The sequence below is a fragment of the Betta splendens genome, chromosome 6 (assembly GCF_900634795.4).
Source record: "Betta splendens chromosome 6, fBetSpl5.4, whole genome shotgun sequence".
In the NCBI taxonomy this organism is placed as follows: domain Eukaryota; kingdom Metazoa; phylum Chordata; class Actinopteri; order Anabantiformes; family Osphronemidae; genus Betta; species Betta splendens.
Genome location: NC_040886.2, coordinates 18,364,329 through 18,386,022, shown reverse-complemented (window position 1 = coordinate 18,386,022; position 21,694 = coordinate 18,364,329). Strand labels below are relative to the sequence as shown.

General features: G+C 54.0%; 2 protein-coding genes across 8 annotated transcripts in view; one reads left to right on the top strand and one right to left on the bottom strand.

The window, feature by feature from the left end:
- Positions 1 to 6: 6 nt before the first annotated feature.
- Positions 7 to 16,009, top strand: lrrk2 (leucine-rich repeat kinase 2). 7 transcript variants are annotated; one of them, XM_029154595.3, is made up of 51 exons: positions 7 to 148; positions 235 to 454; positions 912 to 997; positions 1,342 to 1,451; positions 1,678 to 1,766; positions 1,988 to 2,122; positions 2,313 to 2,447; positions 2,829 to 2,960; positions 3,162 to 3,305; positions 3,411 to 3,571; positions 3,647 to 3,726; positions 3,829 to 3,935; positions 4,050 to 4,179; positions 4,259 to 4,383; positions 4,820 to 4,947; positions 5,027 to 5,171; positions 5,300 to 5,439; positions 5,521 to 5,649; positions 5,765 to 5,935; positions 6,022 to 6,286; positions 6,370 to 6,561; positions 6,667 to 6,782; positions 6,874 to 6,946; positions 7,023 to 7,216; positions 7,297 to 7,547; positions 8,056 to 8,204; positions 8,392 to 8,485; positions 8,638 to 8,824; positions 8,948 to 9,129; positions 9,244 to 9,464; positions 9,765 to 9,892; positions 10,027 to 10,245; positions 10,315 to 10,513; positions 10,634 to 10,722; positions 10,824 to 11,011; positions 11,098 to 11,252; positions 11,328 to 11,474; positions 11,570 to 11,761; positions 11,842 to 11,988; positions 12,064 to 12,176; positions 12,244 to 12,434; positions 12,560 to 12,891; positions 12,965 to 13,065; positions 13,149 to 13,343; positions 13,458 to 13,651; positions 13,737 to 13,809; positions 13,882 to 14,066; positions 14,135 to 14,287; positions 14,359 to 14,546; positions 14,913 to 15,204; positions 15,597 to 16,009. In XM_029154595.3, the coding sequence occupies exons 2-50, from the start codon at positions 319 to 321 to the stop codon at positions 15,194 to 15,196; spliced, it is 7,680 nt and encodes a 2,559-aa protein (XP_029010428.1). In that variant the 5' UTR covers positions 7 to 148; positions 235 to 318; the 3' UTR covers positions 15,197 to 15,204; positions 15,597 to 16,009. The 7 variants fall into 7 exon arrangements, with proteins under 7 accessions (XP_029010428.1, XP_055365334.1, XP_029010434.1 ...); XM_055509359.1 differs by having other exon boundaries at positions 67 to 207; positions 310 to 454; XM_029154601.3 differs by lacking the exon at positions 7 to 148 and having other exon boundaries at positions 314 to 454; positions 3,186 to 3,305; positions 14,913 to 14,981; positions 15,069 to 15,204.
- A 75-nt stretch (positions 16,010 to 16,084) lies between these two features.
- slc6a15 (solute carrier family 6 member 15) overlaps positions 16,085 to 21,694 on the bottom strand; it is an 8,977-nt gene continuing 3,367 nt past the window's right edge. Inside the window, exons 3-13 of the mRNA XM_029154606.3 lie at positions 20,741 to 20,898; positions 20,540 to 20,666; positions 20,275 to 20,456; positions 19,175 to 19,285; positions 18,451 to 18,692; positions 18,208 to 18,376; positions 17,920 to 18,112; positions 17,687 to 17,846; positions 17,372 to 17,534; positions 16,782 to 17,166; positions 16,085 to 16,707 (exon numbers count right to left, since the gene is read on the bottom strand). Of these exons, the coding sequence (XP_029010439.1) occupies positions 16,786 to 17,166; positions 17,372 to 17,534; positions 17,687 to 17,846; positions 17,920 to 18,112; positions 18,208 to 18,376; positions 18,451 to 18,692; positions 19,175 to 19,285; positions 20,275 to 20,456; positions 20,540 to 20,666; positions 20,741 to 20,898 (1,886 nt within the window). The 3' untranslated portion in view covers positions 16,085 to 16,707; positions 16,782 to 16,785. The remainder of the gene's footprint in view (positions 16,708 to 16,781; positions 17,167 to 17,371; positions 17,535 to 17,686; positions 17,847 to 17,919; positions 18,113 to 18,207; positions 18,377 to 18,450; positions 18,693 to 19,174; positions 19,286 to 20,274; positions 20,457 to 20,539; positions 20,667 to 20,740; positions 20,899 to 21,694) is intronic.

Genomic DNA, 21,694 nt, shown 5'->3' with positions numbered 1-21,694 from the left:
GTAGGAAGCAAGCCGCCGTTTTCCGCACAGAAGCAACAGAAAGTGTCTTTCCCAAAAGAGGAACGCGTGTGAGCGGCGGAGCGGAGTTGGCCGAGGACGGTGACGTCAGCGTCGGAACCGAAACTCCGCGACACCAACTTCCTCAGTGGTGACATCCAGTAGAGTAGAGTAGTGGCTGATTTTAAAGTCAGCTTACTGTGATGTAACGTGAGTAATGTGATGTCATGCTCATAGCCGCTCGGAGCCTGCGGTTCGGTTCTGTGGGACTGCCGCTCATTGCGCCACTGTAAATGCACCGGCCGTCAGCAGGCGCAGGCCATGGGCGACAAAGAGGAGCTGGAGGAGAGGCTGAAGAAGCTCGTGGTGAGGCTGAAGACGCCGCAGGAGGACCGACAGCTGAGCACCCTGATCCAGATCATCCAGGACCTGCTGTTCCTGGCGCACAGCGACCACGGTAGGACACACGCAGCAGCCACGGTTCGCTCGGCTGTTCTGGGATCAGCTGTCAGAGCCTCAGACCTCAGTATCGTGGAGTAGCACATACTCTACTTCACATCCGCTACACAACCCATAATGTAATTGAAGTCTTGAATGGGGGGATTCAGACAAACTGGGACTGAGGAAGTTATATTTTCATCCTCTCATAGACTAATTGGTCAATTAGTTAATTGAGACAATATTTATTAAATCAACTGAGTGAATCTGCAGCTTGCACTTCATTGTCCACTGTTCAGATGTTTTCTGTGTTTTCATCAGTGCTCCTTTTAGTGTTTGCTGGTGAACTGAAACAGGCAGAAATGCACCGTCATCTTTGCCACTGATTGGGGCACTTTGCCAGTTAACACTAGTTTTATTGGATAAGTGCATGAAGCTGTGGTCCTCCTCTCACATTGTGCCTTCTTGTGTTGCAGCCGATGAGCTGTTTGAGCACAGAGACGTCCATGTCCCCCTCATGGCCGTGCTGTCCTCCTACATCAGCAGCAGGGGGGTCCAGCAGGTAGTCCCACCTTCGTTTTCCCTCCTGCATCTGACAATACACCTGACAATAAGAGAAAACAGCCACACAGACATTTGTCTGGAGCTCAGGCAGTTTCTGCTCAGTGTAGGTAAAAATATTCAAAGCTCACACAGCGTTTATGGCGTCTTGTGACTCTGTACGGCAGCTTATAAAAGCTCGAACAACACAGCTGTGAAACCCTGTAAACGTATCTGAATTAGATATGAGGGTAAAGTACAGTTAATCAGGAGGAACGCCGCCGACCTGATTCGGTTCTGCTCACATCTACGCAGCTTCTGTTGATTTGACTGACACGTCCGGTTCCTAATGAACTGTTGCTGCAGGTCGGATGGTCACTGTTGTGTCGGCTGATTGAAATGTGTCCTGAGACGTGGGAACAGCTGAGCGCACCTCCTCAGGCAGCCAGTAACTCAGACCTGCTACAAGTGCACCAGTGAGTAGAGATCACACCTCCTGTGTCTGGCAGCAGCCAGGCCGGGTTGCTTCAACCTGGGGCTGTCGGTATCAATTAGTTCAATAGATCCGCTTCAGTTCTGGCCGCTCTCGCATCAGTTCTCGCTTCCTGTTTGAGCTGCTGTTTCTTGTCAGTCCTGTCTAGTCCAGTCCGACCTCTGTCATGTAGTCAAACGGTTCTGGTCTGGTGCTGGTGTTTTTACCAGGCAGGTCCTGAAGCTGCTGTCGCAGCACAGCTCAGACTGGAGGCTGACCGTGGTGGGACTCCGGGCTCTGGCTCTGCTGCTCCGATCAGGTAAACAGCATAAATACATGAGGACCTTTAGGAGACGATGTCCAGCTTAGTGAAACGCTCCTGTAGATCGGTGGTCAGTGCTTTTAAAAGTCGCAGTACGTTCCAGCTTTTTTTGAATTTAAAAAGGATGTTTATAGATTTGATCGCTATGATTAATTATTGCTCTGCAAGCTTGTATTTGTACAATGGCCAGAAGTGAACGGGTGTATTTTTGAACTCAGACATGATTCGTCTGCTGGTGCTGGAGGAGGAAGAGGATGTTTTCAGTCTGGTCGTGCATGCGATGATGGCGTTTCCTGCCAGTGAAGAAGTGTATCTGCAGGGCTGCGCAGCTCTTCAGTCCCTGCTGGAAAGCGGTGAGCAGACACTGTAGCCTTCCGTCCATCATCATGGTTTTTATAGTATACAGTAGATCAACATCAGGTTTCAGGCTTCAGGTTCAGTTCCTCATCACTGGTTTCACTGAGCTTTGGCTTCTTAGCATTCATGCTGAGCCGTAATAGATTGTACAGCAGTTCTACATATTCGTCGTGTTTGTGTTTCCAGTGAGTGACGATCACCTTGCAGAGTTTGTGGAGAACCAGGACCACGTTGTAGTTCTGGAAGCTGTGCAGAGGTTTGCAGGGAACCTGGAGCTGCTCCTGCAGGCGCTGAAGGTGCTGCTCCTGCTGGCTCGTCTGGGTGAGGCCCGAACACGCCGCATGGCGTTCATGACGCGCAAGCAGGTGAGGAACAGCTGGAGGAAGCTGCTCCTCACCTGCTCTTCAGGCCTCATATATTCATGTGGGTGGATGGTGGTTAGGTGTAGGGGATGTGGCGCTCTACTGTCAAACATTAACCTTGTGTCTGCATTTAGCTCCAGCACATTAAGGCTCAGTTAACCAGTGTTGGAGTCCTACATACACAGTGAATAGTGCCTGTGTACTGCCTCTGTGGAAGCTTATATTTCAATGAATATCAAACTTCTTACTGTGAATATTACAGCCATATGATTGTGAGCTAAGATCAAAAGCGGATCGATCTATTACAGCTTCATGGAGTTCACAGACTTTTGTCCTGCAGGCAGTAACGTAGAGATGCTGATGTCGGGAGGAGATCGATGTTACAGAGGCGTCATCGCTGCCATGGATGCCTTTCCTGAGGTGGAGGAGCTGCAGGAGATGGGCTGCTGCCTGTTCAGGAAGTTCACGTCAGGTCAGCAGTTACCGTTTACACACACCAGATAAAGGCTGAGATCCAGTGTTGGTGAACGAGTGCGGCCCGTGTGAGACGTCCACGCTGTTTACAGAATCTATTGATGCAGCGGTGTTTGAGCTGCACTCATTCTGATAAGATACAGAGTTTGCCAGGAGACGGATCAGGACAGAAAGCTCAGTGGACGCGTGTTTGATGCAGATGCTGGTTCGATCTGTCCTGCAGAGACTTACTACAACATCCTGGTGGTGAACGGCGTCCAGAGGGTCGCGGTCAGAGCCTGTGAGACCTTCCCCAACAATGCGGCGCTACAGGCCCACGCTCTGTCCTGCCTGGCCGACCTCAGTGAGCGCACACATGCCTGCATCACTTCTGTTCCTGCAGTCTTTTCTGCATGTGCATGCTTCAGTAGAACAGCATTCATAATCAGCGTCCTGTCGCTCGTTGCAGCTGCAACCATCGTGCAGAACAGAGCAGTGGTTGAGCAGGGACTGGAGGAGGGAGAGGAGGAGGAGAACAGGGGGAAGCAGGAGGTGGAGGACATGGGCCTGGGCTGGATGGAGCTCTGCTGTACGGCGCTGGAGCTCCATGCGGATGAGCCACTGGTTCAGGTCGGTCCAGCAGCTACAGTAGACGTGTGTTTGTGATATATAGTCCAAACATGGGAATCATGTCTGCGTCGTCAGGAGGCTGCGAGTTGGGCCATCCACAGTCTGCTGCTGCACGGAGCCGGAGTCAAGAATCCAGAAGATGAGCCGAGTGAGAGGTACGGAGCACCATCTGAACACAGGCCGAGGCCTCTTAAACACCAATAAATGTCTCTCAAACGTGTGCTGCCGCTCGTCGGGTGTGGGGTCCTTGGCTGCAGGACGCCCGTGCACAGACAGCTGATGGTGGCCATGCTGCTCCACTCCTCCTCCCCCAAAGTGTTCAAAGCTGCCACCAGCGCCAGCGCCGCGCTGCTCACACACAACGGTGAGTCATCAGCGAAGCGTGCGGCTGCTCTGGACATGAGGCATCAATAAAAGTCTGCGGATCGTTGTCCTTTTGTGTGGTTTGGGTTCAGTGCTGTGTTTGCTCTGCTTGCAGGTAAGATGCGGGCTCTGCTGCTGTCCAGTGGCCTCCACGTGAACCTGGTGGAGATGATGAAGAGACATTCGGCTTCGGCCGAAGTTTCCTTCAGCGCCTGCAAACTGCTCCACCTGCTGTTCCAGGGAAGGTGGGGCCGAGCAGCGCGTGGATCCCGTGGTGTCCTGCGTGTACGTTCAGTCACATTCAGGCTGTTTCTGTGTCTGTAGAAGAGCCAGCCTGGACGAGTCCGTCATGGCCATGAGTCAGATCCTCAGCACCATGAAGCTGCACAACTTTGAGCCAGAGGTTCAGCTGGAGGCGCTGCAGGCCAGCCTGGCCTTCCTGTGTCCAGGTCAGTCCAAGCATATAATTGTGTTGTGCTCATGTGAAGCCCAGACGTGAGCTGCACGTCAAACTGCCGTTGGTACATTTAAGGTTATTTTGTTGGCAAACCTCTGCACATGTGACAACAGGAATTGAAACGAAGCGCAGACGTTGAAGAAACTGGTAAATAATCTCGTCTGGTAAATCATAAAGCCGGAGTGTTTGTGCTCAGTGTGTACTGTGCTATTCATGCAGCCTCAAAAAGGCTCTTAATGACTCAGACAGCAAAGCAAATGTACAGTGTTGTCTCTTCAGCTCAGGAATGCAGAACTGGTTTAGTGCCGTGTAAACCGTGCACTCGGCCTCCGCTCCCTCAACAATTCACCTCTGGATTCGATTAGTGGCTGGTGTGAGCAGGTGTGTCTGTGTGTTTATTGGTTTCCTTGCTGTGTGTAAACTTGCAGACAGAAGTCTAAGGGAGCACGGGGCCTCAGTCGCAGATCCCGACATGGCCGACGTCTCTCTGAGGGTGCTGAAGAACCAGTGTGTCCTGGAAGGAGCCCACACTCTGTACTTGGAGGCTCTCAACAGGGTTTGTACAGACGCTGGATCGACTCACATAACGGGTGTCACGGCCGAGGCTGCAGCTTAACCACGCTGTGTCTGTGCAGTTCATCAGCAGTGTGACCATCCAGAAGTGTGGCCTGAAGGTTCTGTGTGCGCTGGCTGACTGCTCTGGTGCAGTGGACCTGCTCTGCCAGCAGGGGGCCATAGACACGGTGCTCCACACGCTGCACACGTTCCCACAGGAACGAGGTAAACGGACGTGGCTTCGTTGTTTTGTGCTGTACTGTAGTTGTAGCACACACAAGCCCGACTGGAGAGGACAGCGCTCCCATCTCAAGCCTACTGGCGTTTTGTGCTTGGACTGTCTGCTCCTGCAGAGATCCACTACTGGAGTCTGAGCCTGCTCGCCTGCCTCGTCTCCAAGAAGAAGCTGTCGAGGACGACCATGCCGGTCCTAGCTTCTGTTGTGGTCGTCTCCATCCTCCAGTACAGGGACGACTCTGAGATGCTGCTGAAGGTGAGCGCAGCCTGCTTCTGGTTGAGTCTAGTTCTAAGTAAAACGCTTTTGTCCTGATCTCTCTCCATTTGTGTGCCACAGTGTTTTCAGGTGGCTCTCAGGATGCTCGATGCCTCTTCAGGTGCAGCTGCTGAGTTGCACAGAGAAGACTTTGACAGACTTATCTTCCAACTCCTCAGAGAAGAGACTTGGGACCAGAGCAACAACCAAGTGAGTTGTACAGGACCTGCAGACGTGATGCGTTCAGGCCAGCTGTGTACAGTCCAGTCCTGCCCGTCTTCTGCAGGAACAGTCACTGTAGTTGGTGTCTCTCCTTTCCTTTCAGCTGCGCAAGTCAGTGTGTCTGGCTCTGTCCAAGATGTGGAGCAACTCAGAGCTCCACTACCGCATGCTGGAAAAAGCCTGTGAGGACGGAGACACCACGATGGCGGAGTGTCTGATGGAGCTGGGCGCCGACGTCGACAGGAAGACGAAAGCAGAACCTCTCATCTACCAGGTCAGCGGCCACAGAAGCTTATTCACAAAGCGCAAACTCGAAGGCAGCAGCTGCAGCGATGCGGTGACCACGTGCTGTCCTGGCAGGTGTGTGAGCGAGGCGGCCCGTTGGAGCTGGTGGAGCTGCTTCTCAGCCGCGGGGCTCACGAGCAGCACCTCCGCCGGGCTCTGGCAGTGAGCGTGAAGAGGAGCGATGGGCCCACGATCATCCAGCTGCTGGGCCGTTTGGGTCTGGACCTCAACAACAATGCTCTCTGTCTGGGAGGGTTGAGGCTGGGTCGCCTGGATGCTGCCTGGCTCAGCCCCCTGCTGGCTGAGAGGCGGAGGGCCTACAGTGTCCGTCACAGCAACAGTGAGCGCGGCGCGGCGCCTTTCATGTTGCATCTGTTTGGATGAAAGCTCTTTGAATTGCATTGCTCCTTCTTTGTATTTCAGCTAAAGGTGTGAGTTTGGCCAGATACATTCATTCGCTTATGCACCAGAGGTCAAAGGGCAGCGGCGCAGCTCCGAGGTCTGTAACCGACCCCTGTCAGACCTCAGGCTACATCTCTGATGAGAGCGATGACTCTAACTTCAGCCTTCACTTGGTGGAAGACAGTCTGTTCAACGATGACGTGGAGAGTGATGGTGAGTTTTTCAGATTTGACGCGTTTGTTGCTGCTCACGCAGAGAGTGAACCGTGATCCAATGACGCTTCACATGCACTAACACTTGTCCTCATGTCGTTCAAAGGGAGCGATCCTCTATCAGGAGCTCTGTCTCCAAGGCTGCGTAATAATTCAGCGGAGGAGCTGAAAGGAGGCTCCTTCAGAAGGAGGCAGAGTGGTGGCAGACATGCCAGCGCGGAGGTGAGCGTCTGAGCGCTGTTCAATACTAGTTACTGAAGGTTGGACTAATGCAGCGTAGAATGTTCTGAACTGGTCTGCTGTTTATTCCCAGTGTGGACAAACAGACAGTGAACAGACTGAGCCTGTGAACAGGAGAAATGGGCGGAGCAGCGCCGGCCATAAGGGTAACTCATCGTCCTAAAATGAGTTCAGTTCATTATCAAGCTCATCTGCATGAGAGGATGTGGTTGTGTCCCTCAGTGCTGGGATCAGCTGAGAACTCTGCTACTCTGCTCAAAGAGCGGGAGCGGATCCATCTGCTGGACCTGTCCGGGAACGAGCTGAGCTCTCTGTCCTGTCTGGATGACGGCTTCATCCAGCAGCAGCTGTGGCATCTCCTCCGCCTGGATCTGAGCACCAACGGCCTCTTCCAGTTCCCTCCGGCCCTTTGCCAGGTGGTTCTCTGATCTGTGAGGAATCTCCTGAATGTCAAAGGAAACTCTCCACTGAAGCTGTTCTGGGGTTCGATTTTCAGAGTTTGCAGAGTTTGACCCGACTGGACCTGCAGGGCAACCAGCTGCAGTCTCTGCCTGCCGAGCTGCTCTCTCTGCCCTCACTAGGCACCCTCAACGTGTCTCGCAACTGTGTGGGGCCCCTGCTGACCTTTGACCCCAGCGTGACCTGCCCATCACTGCGTCAGCTCAACCTGTCTTTCAACAAACTCAGCACCTTCCCCCCTGAGCTGGGCCGGGCCATGGGCCAGCTGGAGGAGCTGGTCCTGGAAGGGTAGGCTGCTCGGAAGCACCCGCATGTGGGGATGATGTTTGTGTCTAGTGGCTGCTACGAAAACAGCAAATGTGCTTTAATGGAAAGGGCACAACAGAGAACACGATGAACTGCAAATCCAGTAGCTGATCACACAACAGGAAACCGGCTTGTGTTCATGTCCTGGGGTGATTCTATGTGTATTGGTTACGCAGAGGCCTGTGAAACTGTGGCATCCAAACTAAAATACTTTTCTAAAACAATCTCAGACTCTCCAGATGCTCCAGAATTAGCTGGAGGGCTAATTTTAACCTGCAGCTAATTTCCATTTATACAGACCAGAAACGCAAACTAAAACGTGGATACCTCAAAGGTCAGGCCTTGGTCAGGCAGGTGGAGCTCGGTGCTGTCACACACGCTGAACTGTGCTGTTGGTCCTTTAAAACTTACAAAGGTTGTTGAGCCAAACCATTTGAATGTTCTTCATACAGGATTGGCTGATGATCAGTTTCCTCCTCTTGCTCCTCAGTAACAGCATTGCTGAGCTGTGTGCACCTCTGTGCCTGCCAGAGGTCACGCTGCTGGACGTGAGCAAGAACCGCGTGGAGACCATCTCTCTAGACTTCCTGACTGGCTGCCCCAAACTGGAAACCTTCAACGCATCTGCAAACAAAATCAGTGAGTTCTGCAACTGGTCGCGGCCTTTAACAGTAACTAAGACACACTCAATCACCCACAGGTTGGAGATTCAAAGCAGTGCATGGAACAGTTCATTCATATTAACGGAATGGGATTCATAGTCCTGAAAAACTAGAACTACATTCAAAACCTATTATGTATTTCTGACGCAAACGTCCGTCCTCAGGTTCCCTGTCACATCTTCCGTCCAGGCTCACTACACTGAAACTGGCAGCCAACAGCTTCACCTGCGTCTCTGAGGCCATTCTCCATCTGCCCATGTAAACTGCAGTCTTTGCTCATTTCCTGTTTTCTGACTCGATTACCTGAATCACCCTCTCTAACTCTGAGGCTTGAGTTTTGGCTCCTTTTATTAAACGTTCATTCCTTTTGAACAGTAGAAACATTTGCCCTCATGCTCCTGTTTGTGCAGCTTGAGGTCTGTGGACATGAGGAGCAACCATATTTCCGTTCTGCCTGGTCCGAGGTTCTGGACGTCCAGCAACCTCAGAGAGCTGATGTTCAGCCACAACTCTATCACGACTCTGGATCTGAGTCAAACAATCTCCAAGTGGACACGACTGGAGAAGCTCCATCTGAGCGACAACAAGCTCACTGAGGTTAAAATAATCAACATGCAAACAAGTTCACAGTTTCTCCAGCTGCCACGAACCTTTTGTTAAATGAATCCGTTTTAAATAATTGGATCTCGTAACATTGATGGTTCCACTCTTTGTGTCCAGATCCCTCTGCAGATCGGCTCTTTGGAAGGCCTGACCTCACTGGACGTGAGCCGTAACCCAGGCCTCCGCTCCTTCCCTGATGAGATGGGCAAACTGGGGAAGCTGTGGGACCTGCCGCTGGACGGCCTCCAGCTCAAACTGGACCTTAAACTTATCGGCAGCAAAACCAAAGACATTGTTCGGTCAGCAGCTCCGCTGAGCTTTGTACATAGGGGGTGTGGTTTCTCATTGTAAATCCCATTAGTTCCATTTCAAAGAGTCCCTGTGGTGAATAAGTCCTGTCCCTGCGCATGCAGGTTTCTGCAGCAGCGGCTCAGGAAGGCGGTGCCGTACTACCGGATGAAGCTGATCGTGGTGGGGAATCCAGGCAGCGGGAAGACGGCCCTGATCCAGCAGCTGATGAAGCTGAAGCGGCCCCAGAACTCTAAGAAGGCTGCGGCCGGCATCACCATCCACGACTGGACGGTCCGAGAGTGGGACAAGAAGAAAATGGTGCTGAACGTGTGGGACTTCGCAGGTTGGATCACATCTGCTGCACAACAGCAGTTACATCATGCATCCAAGTTCAAATCCTCAGAGTCACATATTGATAGAAAAGCTGGAGGTGCTGAAGCTTGAAGATCCTGCTGCAAACACATGGAGCATTGGGAGAGCTTACTGCCACCTAGTGGCGAGGCCTCAGAATCCAACATTCACACGCAGCGGAGACAAAGCTGTTTAAATCTGCTGCTGTGTCTGTGCGATAGTAATGAAACTCATCTCAGCTTTCACTTCCTGTTCTGCTGCTCAGTTTCAGTCTCGCTTCTCGCCTCCACAGGTGGAGACGAGTTCAGCTGCTCCCACCCTCACTTCCTGACCTGCAGAGCCGTCTACCTGGTGGTTTACAACCTGAGCAGAGGAGCCAGTCAGGTGGACGCCCTCAAACCGTGGCTCTTCACCATCAAGGTGAGCCACGTGTAAACGTGTGTGTAATGAGTCCGTGCTGGTTCGGGCTCAGAGGAAGAAGGATGCGACTGGAGCAAACAAAGAGTCATTTATTCTGCGTCTCATCCTCTGAAACACGTTTGCTCCTGACTCAGGCCGTGGCTCCATTCTCCCCCGTCATCCTGGTGGGAACCCACATAGACATGAGTGAGGACCAGCAGGTGCAGGCCTGTCTGAGGAAGATCAAAGAGGAGCTGCTGAGCCACCAGAGCTTCCCCGCCATCAGGGACTATCACATGGTTTCTGTGGGCGAGGACTCGGACGCCATGGCCAGACTCCGCAAGACCATCATCCGAGAGGTGACCAGCTTCAAGGTGAGAGCACACAGAGCTCAGCTACTGCCTCCAGGCGCTCGTCCTCACAGCTGCTGCTCCCTGACACAGATCCAGGGTCAGCCTGTGATGGGCCAGCTGGTTCCAGACAGCTACGTGGAGCTGCAGCGGCGCATCCAGCAGCACAGAGCCAGGGTTTCCCCAGAGTTCCCCGTCCTCCGGCGCGAGGAGCTGCTGCAGCTGGTCCGGGACAGCGAGCTGCTGGAGACGTCCGAGCTGCCGCACGCCACGCACTTCCTGAGCGAAGCAGGTCAGTTCAGTTTAAACCTCCACATGCTCCGTCCTCAGATCTCAGAGGGTGAACCCTTCTCCAAGCAGAGAGCATGGCGATGCTCAGATCTGCTGCACTTGTCTCCTCGTGTGCCTTCAGGGGTCCTGCTGCACTACGACGACCCTGCACTGCTTCTCCAGGAGCTCTATTTCATCGACCCACAGTGGCTGTGCAACATCATCTCTCAGGTAGCCTGTCCCTGAAAACGCAACATGTGCAGTCCTGAATGTGTAGACAGACGCGCCGTAGATCACATCGTGTGCGACCACACTCTCCTCCTGTTCTGTAGAAGCTGACATTAAAGAGCAGTGGCTTCTGGGAGCAGCCCAAAGCCGTCGTCCAGCGCGTGGACGTGGAAAGGTTTCTGTTCGAGACCAAGTGTTTTCCCAGAAGCCATTTGACACAGTTCTTCAAGCTGCTGGAGAAGTTCCAGATCGCGTTGCCCTTTGGAGACGAGCAGCTGCTGCTGCCCAGCTGGTGCGTTCACAGCTCCCCGTATTTGGGCTTTTGAGTCTGACTCTGAAGATGTGACAGTTCCTAAGTGCAGATTTGGTGCCTTACAGTTTGTCCAAGCAGAGACCAGTTATAGAACTGCCTCACTCCGAGAACTCTGAGCTGATCGTGCGTCTGTACGAGATGCCCTACTTCCCCATGGATTACTGGTCCCGTCAGATCAGCCGCCTGCTGGAGGTTTCTTCCTACCTGCTCTATGGAAGAGGTGAACGGACACACGGAGCAGCTGCTCCGCAGACACACAACGAAGCAGCAGAGTTAAATATTGTTTGCTTCACAGAGAAAGCTGTAAAAGCGAACCGCATTTACTGGATGAGAGGCGTTTACCTGAACTGGTCCCCTGACGCCTACTGTCTGGTGGAGGATGCCTCGGTGGAGGAGGATCCCTCCAGCTTGGTCAGGATCACTGTGCCCTCGTCACGAAAAGGTCCCGGCTCCTTTGTCTAGTAACCAGATTATGGAACGCTGGAGCTGAATGTAAACCTGATTCTGTGGCTGAGCCTCGCTTCCGTGTGTCCCCAGGCCGGGTGCTGCTGGGGCAGGTTGTGGATCAGGTGGACTCGGTGCTGGAGGAGTGGTTCCCCAGCCTGCTGAACACAGACATGTTGGGCAGTGGAGAGGCCCTGTTGAAGAAGTGGGCCCTGTACAGTTTTGAGGACGGTCAGGAAAGGAGCAAGATTTTGCTGGAGGACCTATTTGGATATTTTGACAGAGGTGAATACACCGACTTTGGTTTTCGTGGTTTAAATGATAAAGTGATGTTTCTCTAGATGTCGTTTTCCATTCATTTGTAGAATTCCTGCTGGTGAAGCAGGATGATCCTCGCTGCACTCTTCCCCTCGCCCAGATCGCCCCTGACCTGGTCTTGAGTGACCAGCCTGCAGGAACCATCCTGGACAGTGAAGAACTGGAGTTGGACATGTCTAAAGACAACCGACTGGGTCTGTCTCTCTTTTCCACCTGTTCAGAAGGTTATTTCAGCTGGAATGATTCCATATGACTGCCGGTCTGTGCAGGAGACGGTGGCTTTGGAACCGTCTATCGAGGCGTTTACAAAAATGAAGAGGTGGCTGTGAAGGTCTTCAACAAACATGCGTCCGATCTGTACATCCACCGGCTGCTGCGACAGGTGACCACCCACCGCTCCATGTCCGTGTTCAGCCGCCTCCATTCTCACCACTGCGGTTTGTCTCCAGGAGCTGACGGTGTTGGGGCGTCTCCGCCACCCGAGCCTGATCGGGCTCCTGGCGGCCGGTCCGGCGCCTCAGGTCCTGGTGATGGAGCTGGCTCTGCGGGGCTCGCTGGACTGGCTCTTTGAGCATGAGAATGGCCGCCTCAACAGGAAGTTCCAGCACAGGGTGGCTCTGCAGGTGGCCGACGGGCTCAGGTGTGACGGCACACGGCGAAGACATGTTGAGAAATTCAGCGCTTTAAAACCAGGCTAAACTGTAAAAACTGTGGTGAGCAAAACTAGATTAAACAATGAGTAGTCATTGTTTAATCTGTGGTCAGGTACCTTCACTCAGCAATGATCATCTACCGGGACCTGAAGCCCCACAACGTGCTCCTGTTCAACCTGAAGGCCGACGCTGAGATCATCGCGAAGATCACGGACTACGGCATCGCTCAGTTCTGCTGCAGCATGGGGGTGAGGAGCTCGGAGGGAACCGTGGGCTTCAGAGCCCCGGAGGTCGCCCGCGGCAACGTGGTCTACAACCAGCAGGCCGACGTCTTCTCCTTCGGCCTGCTGCTCTACGACCTCCTGACCTGCGGCGAGCGCATCTCAGACGGCATGAAGTTCCCCAGCGACTTCGACGAAATCGCAGTGCAGCGGAAACTGCCAGGTAAAAGCTTCGGGGTGAGGGTCAGGGTTCCCGGTTCCCGGTTCCCGGTTCACGTCCTCTGACGCGTTCACAGATCCAGTGAAACACTACGGCTGCTCGCCTTGGCTCAGCTTCCAGGCGCTGATGAGCGACTGTCTGATGGAGCGTCCACAGGACCGACCCACCTCTGCTCAGGTCGGTGTCGCTCCCCAGCGGTGGCAGAACGGCCTCGGGTCACGCGGAGCTGCTCGGCTCAGACGGCGCTGGTGTCTCTGCAGGTGTTTGACAGGCTGAACTCCGGGGAGATGCTCTGCCTGATGCGGGAGCTGGTGCTCGGCCAGGCCTTCAACGCCGAGTGTGTGACGGTGAGCTCCGACGGCAGCGAGCGCAGAGCCTGGACGGGCGGAGGCAGCACCAAGAGGTTCGGCTCCCTCACCACCGTGGACCTGGGCACCGGCCTGGGGACTGCACAGGTACTGACCCCCTGAGCCACAGACCCGGTTGTTTCCTGCTCTCCCATTTTCAAATCTGAATGAAATGCATTTAAAGCAGCGTCTGCCTTTTAACCCTGTCTCTCCCTCCAACAGAAGATGTACGACAGCCCCATCCTGTGTTTGGTGACGGTCCAGATCCCCGGCGAGGAGGGCGACTGGCTGGTGGCAGGCACCCAGTCTGGATCCTTAGTGGTGGTCGGTGCTCGTGACGCCTCCACCCGCCATCGGCTGCAGAGCGTCACCGACGCCGTCACCTCGCTGTTCTTCCACGTTCACCCCCGTCACACGTAAGCGTGCGCAGCCGCAGCCGCAGCTGATGGTGCGAGATCGTCACAGCTGCTGTCTGTCACCTTCACTGTCTGTTCTCTTTAGCCAAAGGAAGAATTATTTGCTGGTCGGGACAGCAAACGGAATCCTGTCTGTTTACGAGGACTCTGCTCTCAAGGTAAATAGTGCTAATGCGAAGCTTCCCTCCATTTGTTCTTCTTGTCAGTCATCTTGGTTTTCTGCCCTTCAGCAGGAGAACGGGCGGCCGGTTAAAACCGTCAACGTGGGAAACATCAACACTCCAGTCGTGTGTCTGGGCCGGTCGGCGCATCCGCAGGACGCCGGGTCCGTGTGGGCCGGCTGCGGGTCAAAGGTCGTCTCCTTCACAGCAGACTACAGCGTGTGCAAGTCTGTGGACACGAGGCCAAACCTCCAGTGAGTCCCAGTCAGATGATGTTGTTGTGGCGTTGTCGTCCTGCTCAGACGGTGCGTGTCGCCTCCAGGCGGAAGCCGTTTCTGTGCAGTGAGGCGTGTGTGTCTCGAATGGCTGTGGACAAACACCTGTACCTGAGCAAAGCCGGGGCGTCGACCGTTGAGGTTTGGGACAAGAGGAGTGAGAGGATGGTGGACTGCATTGACTGTGCTCAGATCATCAGGTAACGGCCTCGTCTGCTCGTTTTCCTCCTGACGCCACCGTTTCGTCTTCATGAATCCTCTCCTCCTGCAGCGGCCGACAGGGCGAGTCAGCGCCGCCCTGGGCCAGAGTCAAGGCCCTGCTGGTGCAGGGATCTGCAACCCTCTGGGTGGGCACCAGAGGGGGCCACCTGCTGCTGCTGGAGCTGCAGACGCTGCAGACGCTGCAGGTCCTCGCCCTGCGCTGCGACTCCATACGCTGCATCAGCGCGGCGCTCATAGGTGGGTCCTCGGCCCCTTATTGGCCTCCTGCTGCAGGCTGTACAGTCAGGCTGGGGTAGTTGGACTCTACAGGCACACGCTTCATATTCTGCCTCTAGCAGAGAGGCTCTACATGATTCACTGCTTAGTGTGGGATGAAGCAGTGGTGTACAACACGCAATAACGCATGAGAACATGTGAAACAAAGAGTCAATAAGGAGCCTGGTTTGAACAGCTGGCTTTGTGTGACAGAACGGACCCAGCGTGCGCTTCACACTTTGTTTGTTGTTTTTCTGCTTGGATTTGTTGTTTTCATCCTCGTGTGTTTAGTTGTTTCATGCAGCTTTTCTCAGTGCCGTCGAAGGTAATTATGTGTCTCCTGAGCAGAAACGCTAGACTGGAGAAACGCGGTGCTGGTGTTGGGGAGACGCCTCCCACAGGACAGGAACCAGCGCAGTGAGTCAGGCGGTCGCTGTCGTCTGAAAACAGCTGTGAGCTTCTCAGCTTTGGTCCCACGTGTTCCCCCTTTGTTTGTGCCGACAGACGAGTCCGAGTCGGTGCTGATGGTGTGGAGCAGCACGCTGCCCATGGAGGTCAGGGACCTGAACAGACACTCGGAGAAGAGACAGCAGATCGCAGCCAGAATGAGAGAACAGCTCCACCACAGCTAAGCCTGCAGGTCTGTGGACTGGACCTCTGTTCTGAGCAGTGTGTGTCATGATAGTGTCTTCGTTGTGGGAATGATCACCCACATTGGATGTGAAGCTCACTTTACTGCATTCGCTCATTAAGCAGAGCTTTAGAAGCGTCCTCACGCCAGCACTAACAACGGGTCGACTGAAGTAAAACAGACCTCTGTGAAAGTTACAGACGCTTGTACAATGTTGTCTGAATGACTCCGTCACCACAGAGATTCTTCAGCAGCAGAATTATTAGTGCTTTGTCTAAATCCAACCTAGTCCTCGTGGACTCTGGACAGTCCAGTTTCTTTCCTAGATCTTTACTTGATCAGCATTTATTTGTAGTGGTGACAGCAATAACATGCAAATTTCTGTTCTGTCGTTTTTGCAGAATAAACGTTGAAAAGGGATCAACACGTTCATGTGTCAGCTGCAAGCAAGCTTGTACCTCATTTACTGACAGCCACACCTTTTTTCCATTAAGACCAGGAACTAATGAAGGGATCAGGTTTATTAGATTAAAATGCACATGCTGAATCAAAGCTTCACACGTTGTTTCTAAAAGGGAAACGGCCGTAGCTTTAATGCTGCCTCTGATCAGAACGGTGCAGATGTTCAGGAAAAGCTGCTGTTTATGAACTGAACCTTAGTTTCAAAATGATCAACTGATAAAAAGGCCAAAGATTCCTAATGTAGATTTATTTATTGTCAATCTGTTAACACAGCGCATGGCTTGTTCCTTTGTACTTTATGTGTATGAAATAAGTTTTTGTGTCAAACAGTCAATAAATACTATTTTCTGTACATTGACGGTTCTTTCTTACAAATCCATCACATCACAAGGTTTGAGGATCAGTGAAAGAAACAACAGACACTTGGTTTGAGGGTATGGACCATACTTGATCTTTAATCTTGATGGAGGAAGAAGACGTTTGACATTTGCATCTGAAGCCATTTAATGGAAAAAGTTATTTACAGCGAGGACGTGTTCCTCACAAACACTGACATCGAGCACATAGTAAAAAAAACAGATCAGTTACGAACTTGAAGAACTCCTGAACCTTAAAAACATGGTGTTGATAGCCAAACTATTAACATAAATATATTTAAAATATTTATATTATATTTACAGAATACCCCAAATATACAGCATCCGTCTTGTATTCTATAAACAAATATAAATGACTTAGGCACGCTTCCGCCTTCAGTCCTGGTTCCGTCCCAGACTTTTCCCAGCAGCTATGGATCATGTTTCACGCGTCATCTCTTACAGAGGACTCAAAGCAGACGGAAGCTCTCTAACCCCGACCCGCTCCTCCTCAGGCACTGTAGGCCTGGTGGAGGGTCCACCTTATTGCTTACACCTGCAGGATGTGCAGGAGGGAGCAGAGCACAGAGAATCAGGCTGCCTCAAAGCCCAGGGTCGGACGGGGATGACGTCCACTCCCACGCCTTCAGCTCACAAAGGTTCAGTGTCAACAGTTGGAGAGCAGCTATGGTATCTACACAGAATATACAGTACAAATGATACAGGCAACGGTACAGGCAACTAAAGCACGCAGAGGGCAGAGATTACCAGTCTACAGGTCCGACTCGGGCATGTCGGGCATGTCGGCCATCAGGTACCCGATGCCGTAGCGGCCGTTGGGGGCCGTGTCCACGTCCGGGCCCCCGTTGCTGCTCTGCTTGCGGTAGATGCTGCTGGCCGGCCGGGGGGAGGGCGCCTCGCTGGGGGACCTGCCCTGGATCAGGCTGGCGTCGTCGTCCTCGCCCGGCTGCGCCGTCTCCTTGATGATGCGCCCCTTCTTGTAGGAGACGGTGGAGCGGCCGCCGGCGTCCTCGCTGATGAGGTGGAAGTAGCGCAGGCCGAAGACCACGGGCACCGGCAGCACGGCCATGAGCACCAGCGAGATGCACACCACGATGCCCCACGGGGGGAAGTACAGCGTCAGCTCTCTGGCCTGCAAGACAAGGTCCACAGGGGCCTCAGGGAAGGTTCACATGACTCCACTTTGTCCTTGATGTGATCAAACATCCTGTTTATTGTCCAAGGGTTAAAAGACGCGTGTTTATCAGCTAGAGCATTTGGAGCTACTTTACTTTGAACCCTGGGCCTTTCTTTCTACTCCGGCTCCAGACGCAGACAGGCCGGAGGCGCTGACTCACCTCTTCCTCGATCCAGGCACTGTAGCTGGGAGGCGTCCGGGTCAGCTGGATGAAGCTGGAGCACAGGAGCACCAGCAGCAGGATGGGCGTGATGTACTTCCACATGTAGTAGTAGAAGCGGTACGGCGTGAAGCCCAGCATGTCCTTCAGGTCTTCAAAGAACCTGCGCGAGTGGAGAGAACGGAGCAGCGGGAGGTGAGCTGTTTGTTTGTGGCAAAGAATTCACAATAGTGCAGCTTTTCCTGTTTATCAGCTTCGCTCTGGTTCGCAGCACGTGCTGTTGAGGACAGACAGCAAATGGCCTTTGGTTCCTACTTGTCGATGCCGTAGATCCAAGCGATGGCCACGTTCTCCAGAATGACCACGATGAGCAGAGGCAGCGTCGCCGAGTAGTCGTCAAACATGGCCACAAAATAGTTCCCTGAGCGCTGAACAAACAGGAGCCCGATGGAAAAGGCCAGGACGCAGCACCCCACTGCAGGACAGACACACGTCACCAGCAGCTCTGCATTGTATTCAAGCTACTTCCTGTCCCACTCAGCTCCCACCTGTGAGGAGCTCCTTGCGGACTTTGAAGGTGTCGATCAGCGGCGTGAGGATTCCCTCGATGGTGCCGAACATGCTGCCGAGGCCGAGGTTCACCAGCATCAGGAAGAACATGACGGACCAGAAGGGCGACGCGGGGAAGTGGGTCATGGCCTCCGTGAAGGCGATGAAGGCCAGGCCGGTGCCCTGGACGGCCTGTGGGAGCGAGGAAGAGGAGGAGAGTCAGACGCCTGCAGCTGAGGCGCAGTCAGCGCCGCCGCCGCCGCCGCCGCCGCCGCCGCCGCCGGGACCTTATTGAGCTCGTCCTCGATGCTGCAGGGATCCAGTCCCAGCCTCTGGAAGTCCGACTGCGTGAAGTTCTCCGTCAGCTTGTGGTAGTTGTCTGCGCTGGCGCTGAGGAGCGGGTGACTGGGGCTGGTGCCGTTCTCCAGCAGATACGTCACAGTCCTATTGAAGTTTCTGAATCAGGCAGTGAACAGTTATTAGTGAAGCGCCGGCCGCAGGACGCGCCCGCTCCGCACGCTGGTACCTACAGTGCAATGCATTTGTCGTTCAGGATGTTGGCTTTGAAGCCCAGCACGGCGAACACCACCAGGGTGGCCAGCACCGACGTGAAGAAGTTGATGAGCGACACCAGGACGGCGTCGAAGTGGCAGTTGTTGTCGCGCTTGTTGTAGCTGGAGAAGGCGATGACGCCGCCGAAGCCCAGGCCGAGCGCGAAGAAGACCTGCGTGGCCGCCTCGCGCCACACCTTGGCCTCCAGCATGATCTCCAGCTGGAAGAGGAGGAGCATCGGCTCAGCTCGGCGGCCCGGCTCGCGGCCCGGCTCGCGGCCCGGCTCGGGTCTGAGCGGCGCCGCGCCGTCACGTCCAGCTTCCTGTCTGCGTCTGCTGCTGCAGCGACGCTCAGGTGACACGAAAGCTGGAGGCCGCACATGTCGGGTCGTTACATAAAGCTCCACAACCTCCTGTTTCCATGGCGACAGGACGGCGCAGCTTGGAATGCCATTGGCCGCTCGCTGCCGAGGAGTCGGCCAATTACAGCGAGAGAAGACTGAGCACCGCAAACGGGCGCCTCGGGTCTTAAGACCAGAAAGGTCACAATACATTTAGTCCTAGCTGCTCATGTTGATGATGTCATTTATTAAAATGATCAATCTATACACAACAGATGAGTCTCTGAAAACACATGATGACACACTTTAAGGTCAAATCCAGCAGCAAAGGACGTGTCCCTGCTCGTATGAAAGTGTGATACCTTGGGTGTGAACATGTGTCGGATCCCGTCGGTGGAGCCCTTCAGGAGCAGAGCCCGAATCAGGAAGCAGAACAAGACCAGGTACGGGAACAGGGAGCTGAAGTACATCACCTGCGAGGAGAAGCAAAGATGGACTGTTCACTGGTCAGGATGCGTTCACTGGCCTCGTTCCAGTCTAGAACCCAGCTCTCTGGACCCTCAGCAGACGATCCTGGGTTTGACCAGAACCCACCTGTGCAGGAGGCGCTGCTCTGATAAACTGGGTTCAAAGCGTGTTAACTGGGCCCCACCAGCCTGGTGCTGGAGGTGCTGGAGGTGCTGGAGGTGCTGGAGGTGCTGGAGGTGCTGGAGGTGCCGGCCTCTTATTCTGGGCCAGACATTAACTAACCACATGGAGGAGGTGGCAGTTAAAGGCTCAGCGCGTGAGCCAGTCGGGGCCGCAGACGCTGGGGCGCTGGTGCTGACTCACTGTCTGATGCTGGTCTGAAGGCATAATCACAGGTCGGTGATTGTGCTCTGGTCTGTCCTTCAGGAGGTGGGACAGCGCGGCCCCCTGCTGGGAGCCGCCTATGTTCCAGGGATTCGGCCTCTCGCCATCGATCACATGCCACATCCACATCTCTTCACCACACTCTCGACAACGCAGCCGGAGCAGCAGCCGTAACCATGGTTACCCTTTCGCAGGCACCCGTGCGCTGCAGCATGCGGCCAACGTGGTGGTTTACGATCAGCTGATCCAAAAAGCTGTAAAATGAGCCCAGATGTGATGGAGCTGCAGCCACATAATGAGCTGAATGAAGCAGGAGCCGCTCAGCTGGGTTTAGTGCTGTGGCCCATTGGCACCGGTACAAAGACCCAAAGACTCCAACCTTCGCTGTAACTCGGCCAAAACCAAACCTCAGCATCAAAGATCTTCTTGGGATTAAACCATTTCTCCAATTATCACAGACCTCATCATATGATATGGGTCAGAACCCAGTGGGCTGCGGTCATCGCGGCCACGCTGAGCCGGCGTCACATGAGCATCATTAAAGGATTCATCAGACCCGGTTCACTGTGTGAGGAACCGGACACCTCCTCTTCCCTGACCCGGTTCTTACCTTCCCGGAGGACTGGATCCCCTTGATCATGGCGAGGCAGACCATGGACCAGGCCACCAGCAGGCACACGGTCATCCTCCAGTTGAGTCCTCCGCCCTCGGAGATGCTGTTGGAGATGTCCAGCGCCTCGCGGTACCAGTAGAAGGTGGTGGCGGAGCTCTTCTCACACTCGGGCACCACATCTATGGAGAAGACGCGTCAGCGACTCACAGCAGTGCACAGGAATGGGCCGGGCCGGGCCGGGCCGGGCCTGACCCGCTCTTACATGTACTGGTCTTGTTCTTGACGAGGGGACACTCGCGCCACGGCAGAGGCTGCTGGAAGGACTGGGAGAAGTAGAAGAGGCTCCAGCTGATGATGACGTTGTAGTAGAGCGCCACGAAGAAGCACACCTACAAACAGGGCGCACTCGCTCAGATCCCAGCATCCTCGCTTCCGGTACCGGCGCCGCCGGGCTCACACTCACCACGCAGCTGGCGAAGCCGATGCCGCCCAGACGAGGGCTGATGTAGTTCCACACCCCGATGCTGCCGCGGCGGATGCGCTGGCCCACGGCGAGCTCCAGGAAGAAGAGCGGGATGCCGATGAGCACCAGCAGGATGAGGTAGGGCACCAGGTAGGCGCCTGTGGGGAGACGCACACGTCAACGCACAACAACACACGTCAACGCACACGCACATCAACACACGTCAACACACACGCACGTCAACACACGTCAACACACGTCAACACACGTCAACACACACGCACATCAACACACATCAACACACACGCACGTCAACACACACGCACGTCAACACATGTCAACACACATCAACACACATCAACACACGTCAACACACACGCACATCAACACATGTCAACACACATCAACACACGTCAACACACGTCAACACACACGCACATCAACACATGTCAACACACATCAACACACGTCAACACATGTCAACACACACGCACGTCAACACACGTCAACACACGTCAACACACACGCACGTCAACACACGTCAACACACATCAACACACGTCAACACACACGCACATCAACACATGTCAACACACACGCACATCAACACACACGCACATCAACACACGTCAACACACATCAACACACACGCACATCAACACATGTCAACACACATCAACACATGTCAACACACGTCAACACACACGCACATCAACACATGTCAACACACATTAACACACATCAACACACGTCAACACACGTCAACACACATGCACGTCAACACACACGCACGTCAACACACATCAACACACGTCAACACACACGCACATCAACACATGTCAACACACATCAACACACATCAACACACGTCAACACACAGCCGCATCAACACACATCAACACAGAGGGGGGGGGATGCACACAGGCGCATCAACACACACACACACACACACAC

Bases quoted from the DNA above. Each gene is read 5' to 3' on its own strand.
- lrrk2 (XM_029154595.3), top strand. From the start codon at position 319: ATGGGCGACAAAGAGGAGCTGGAGGAGAGGCTGAAGAAGCTCGTGGTG. The intron at 3,572-3,646 runs GTCGGTCCAGCA...CTGCGTCGTCAG, and splicing joins CGGATGAGCCACTGGTTCAG to GAGGCTGCGAGTTGGGCCAT. The intron at 3,936-4,049 runs GTGAGTCATCAG...CTCTGCTTGCAG, and splicing joins CGCGCTGCTCACACACAACG to GTAAGATGCGGGCTCTGCTG.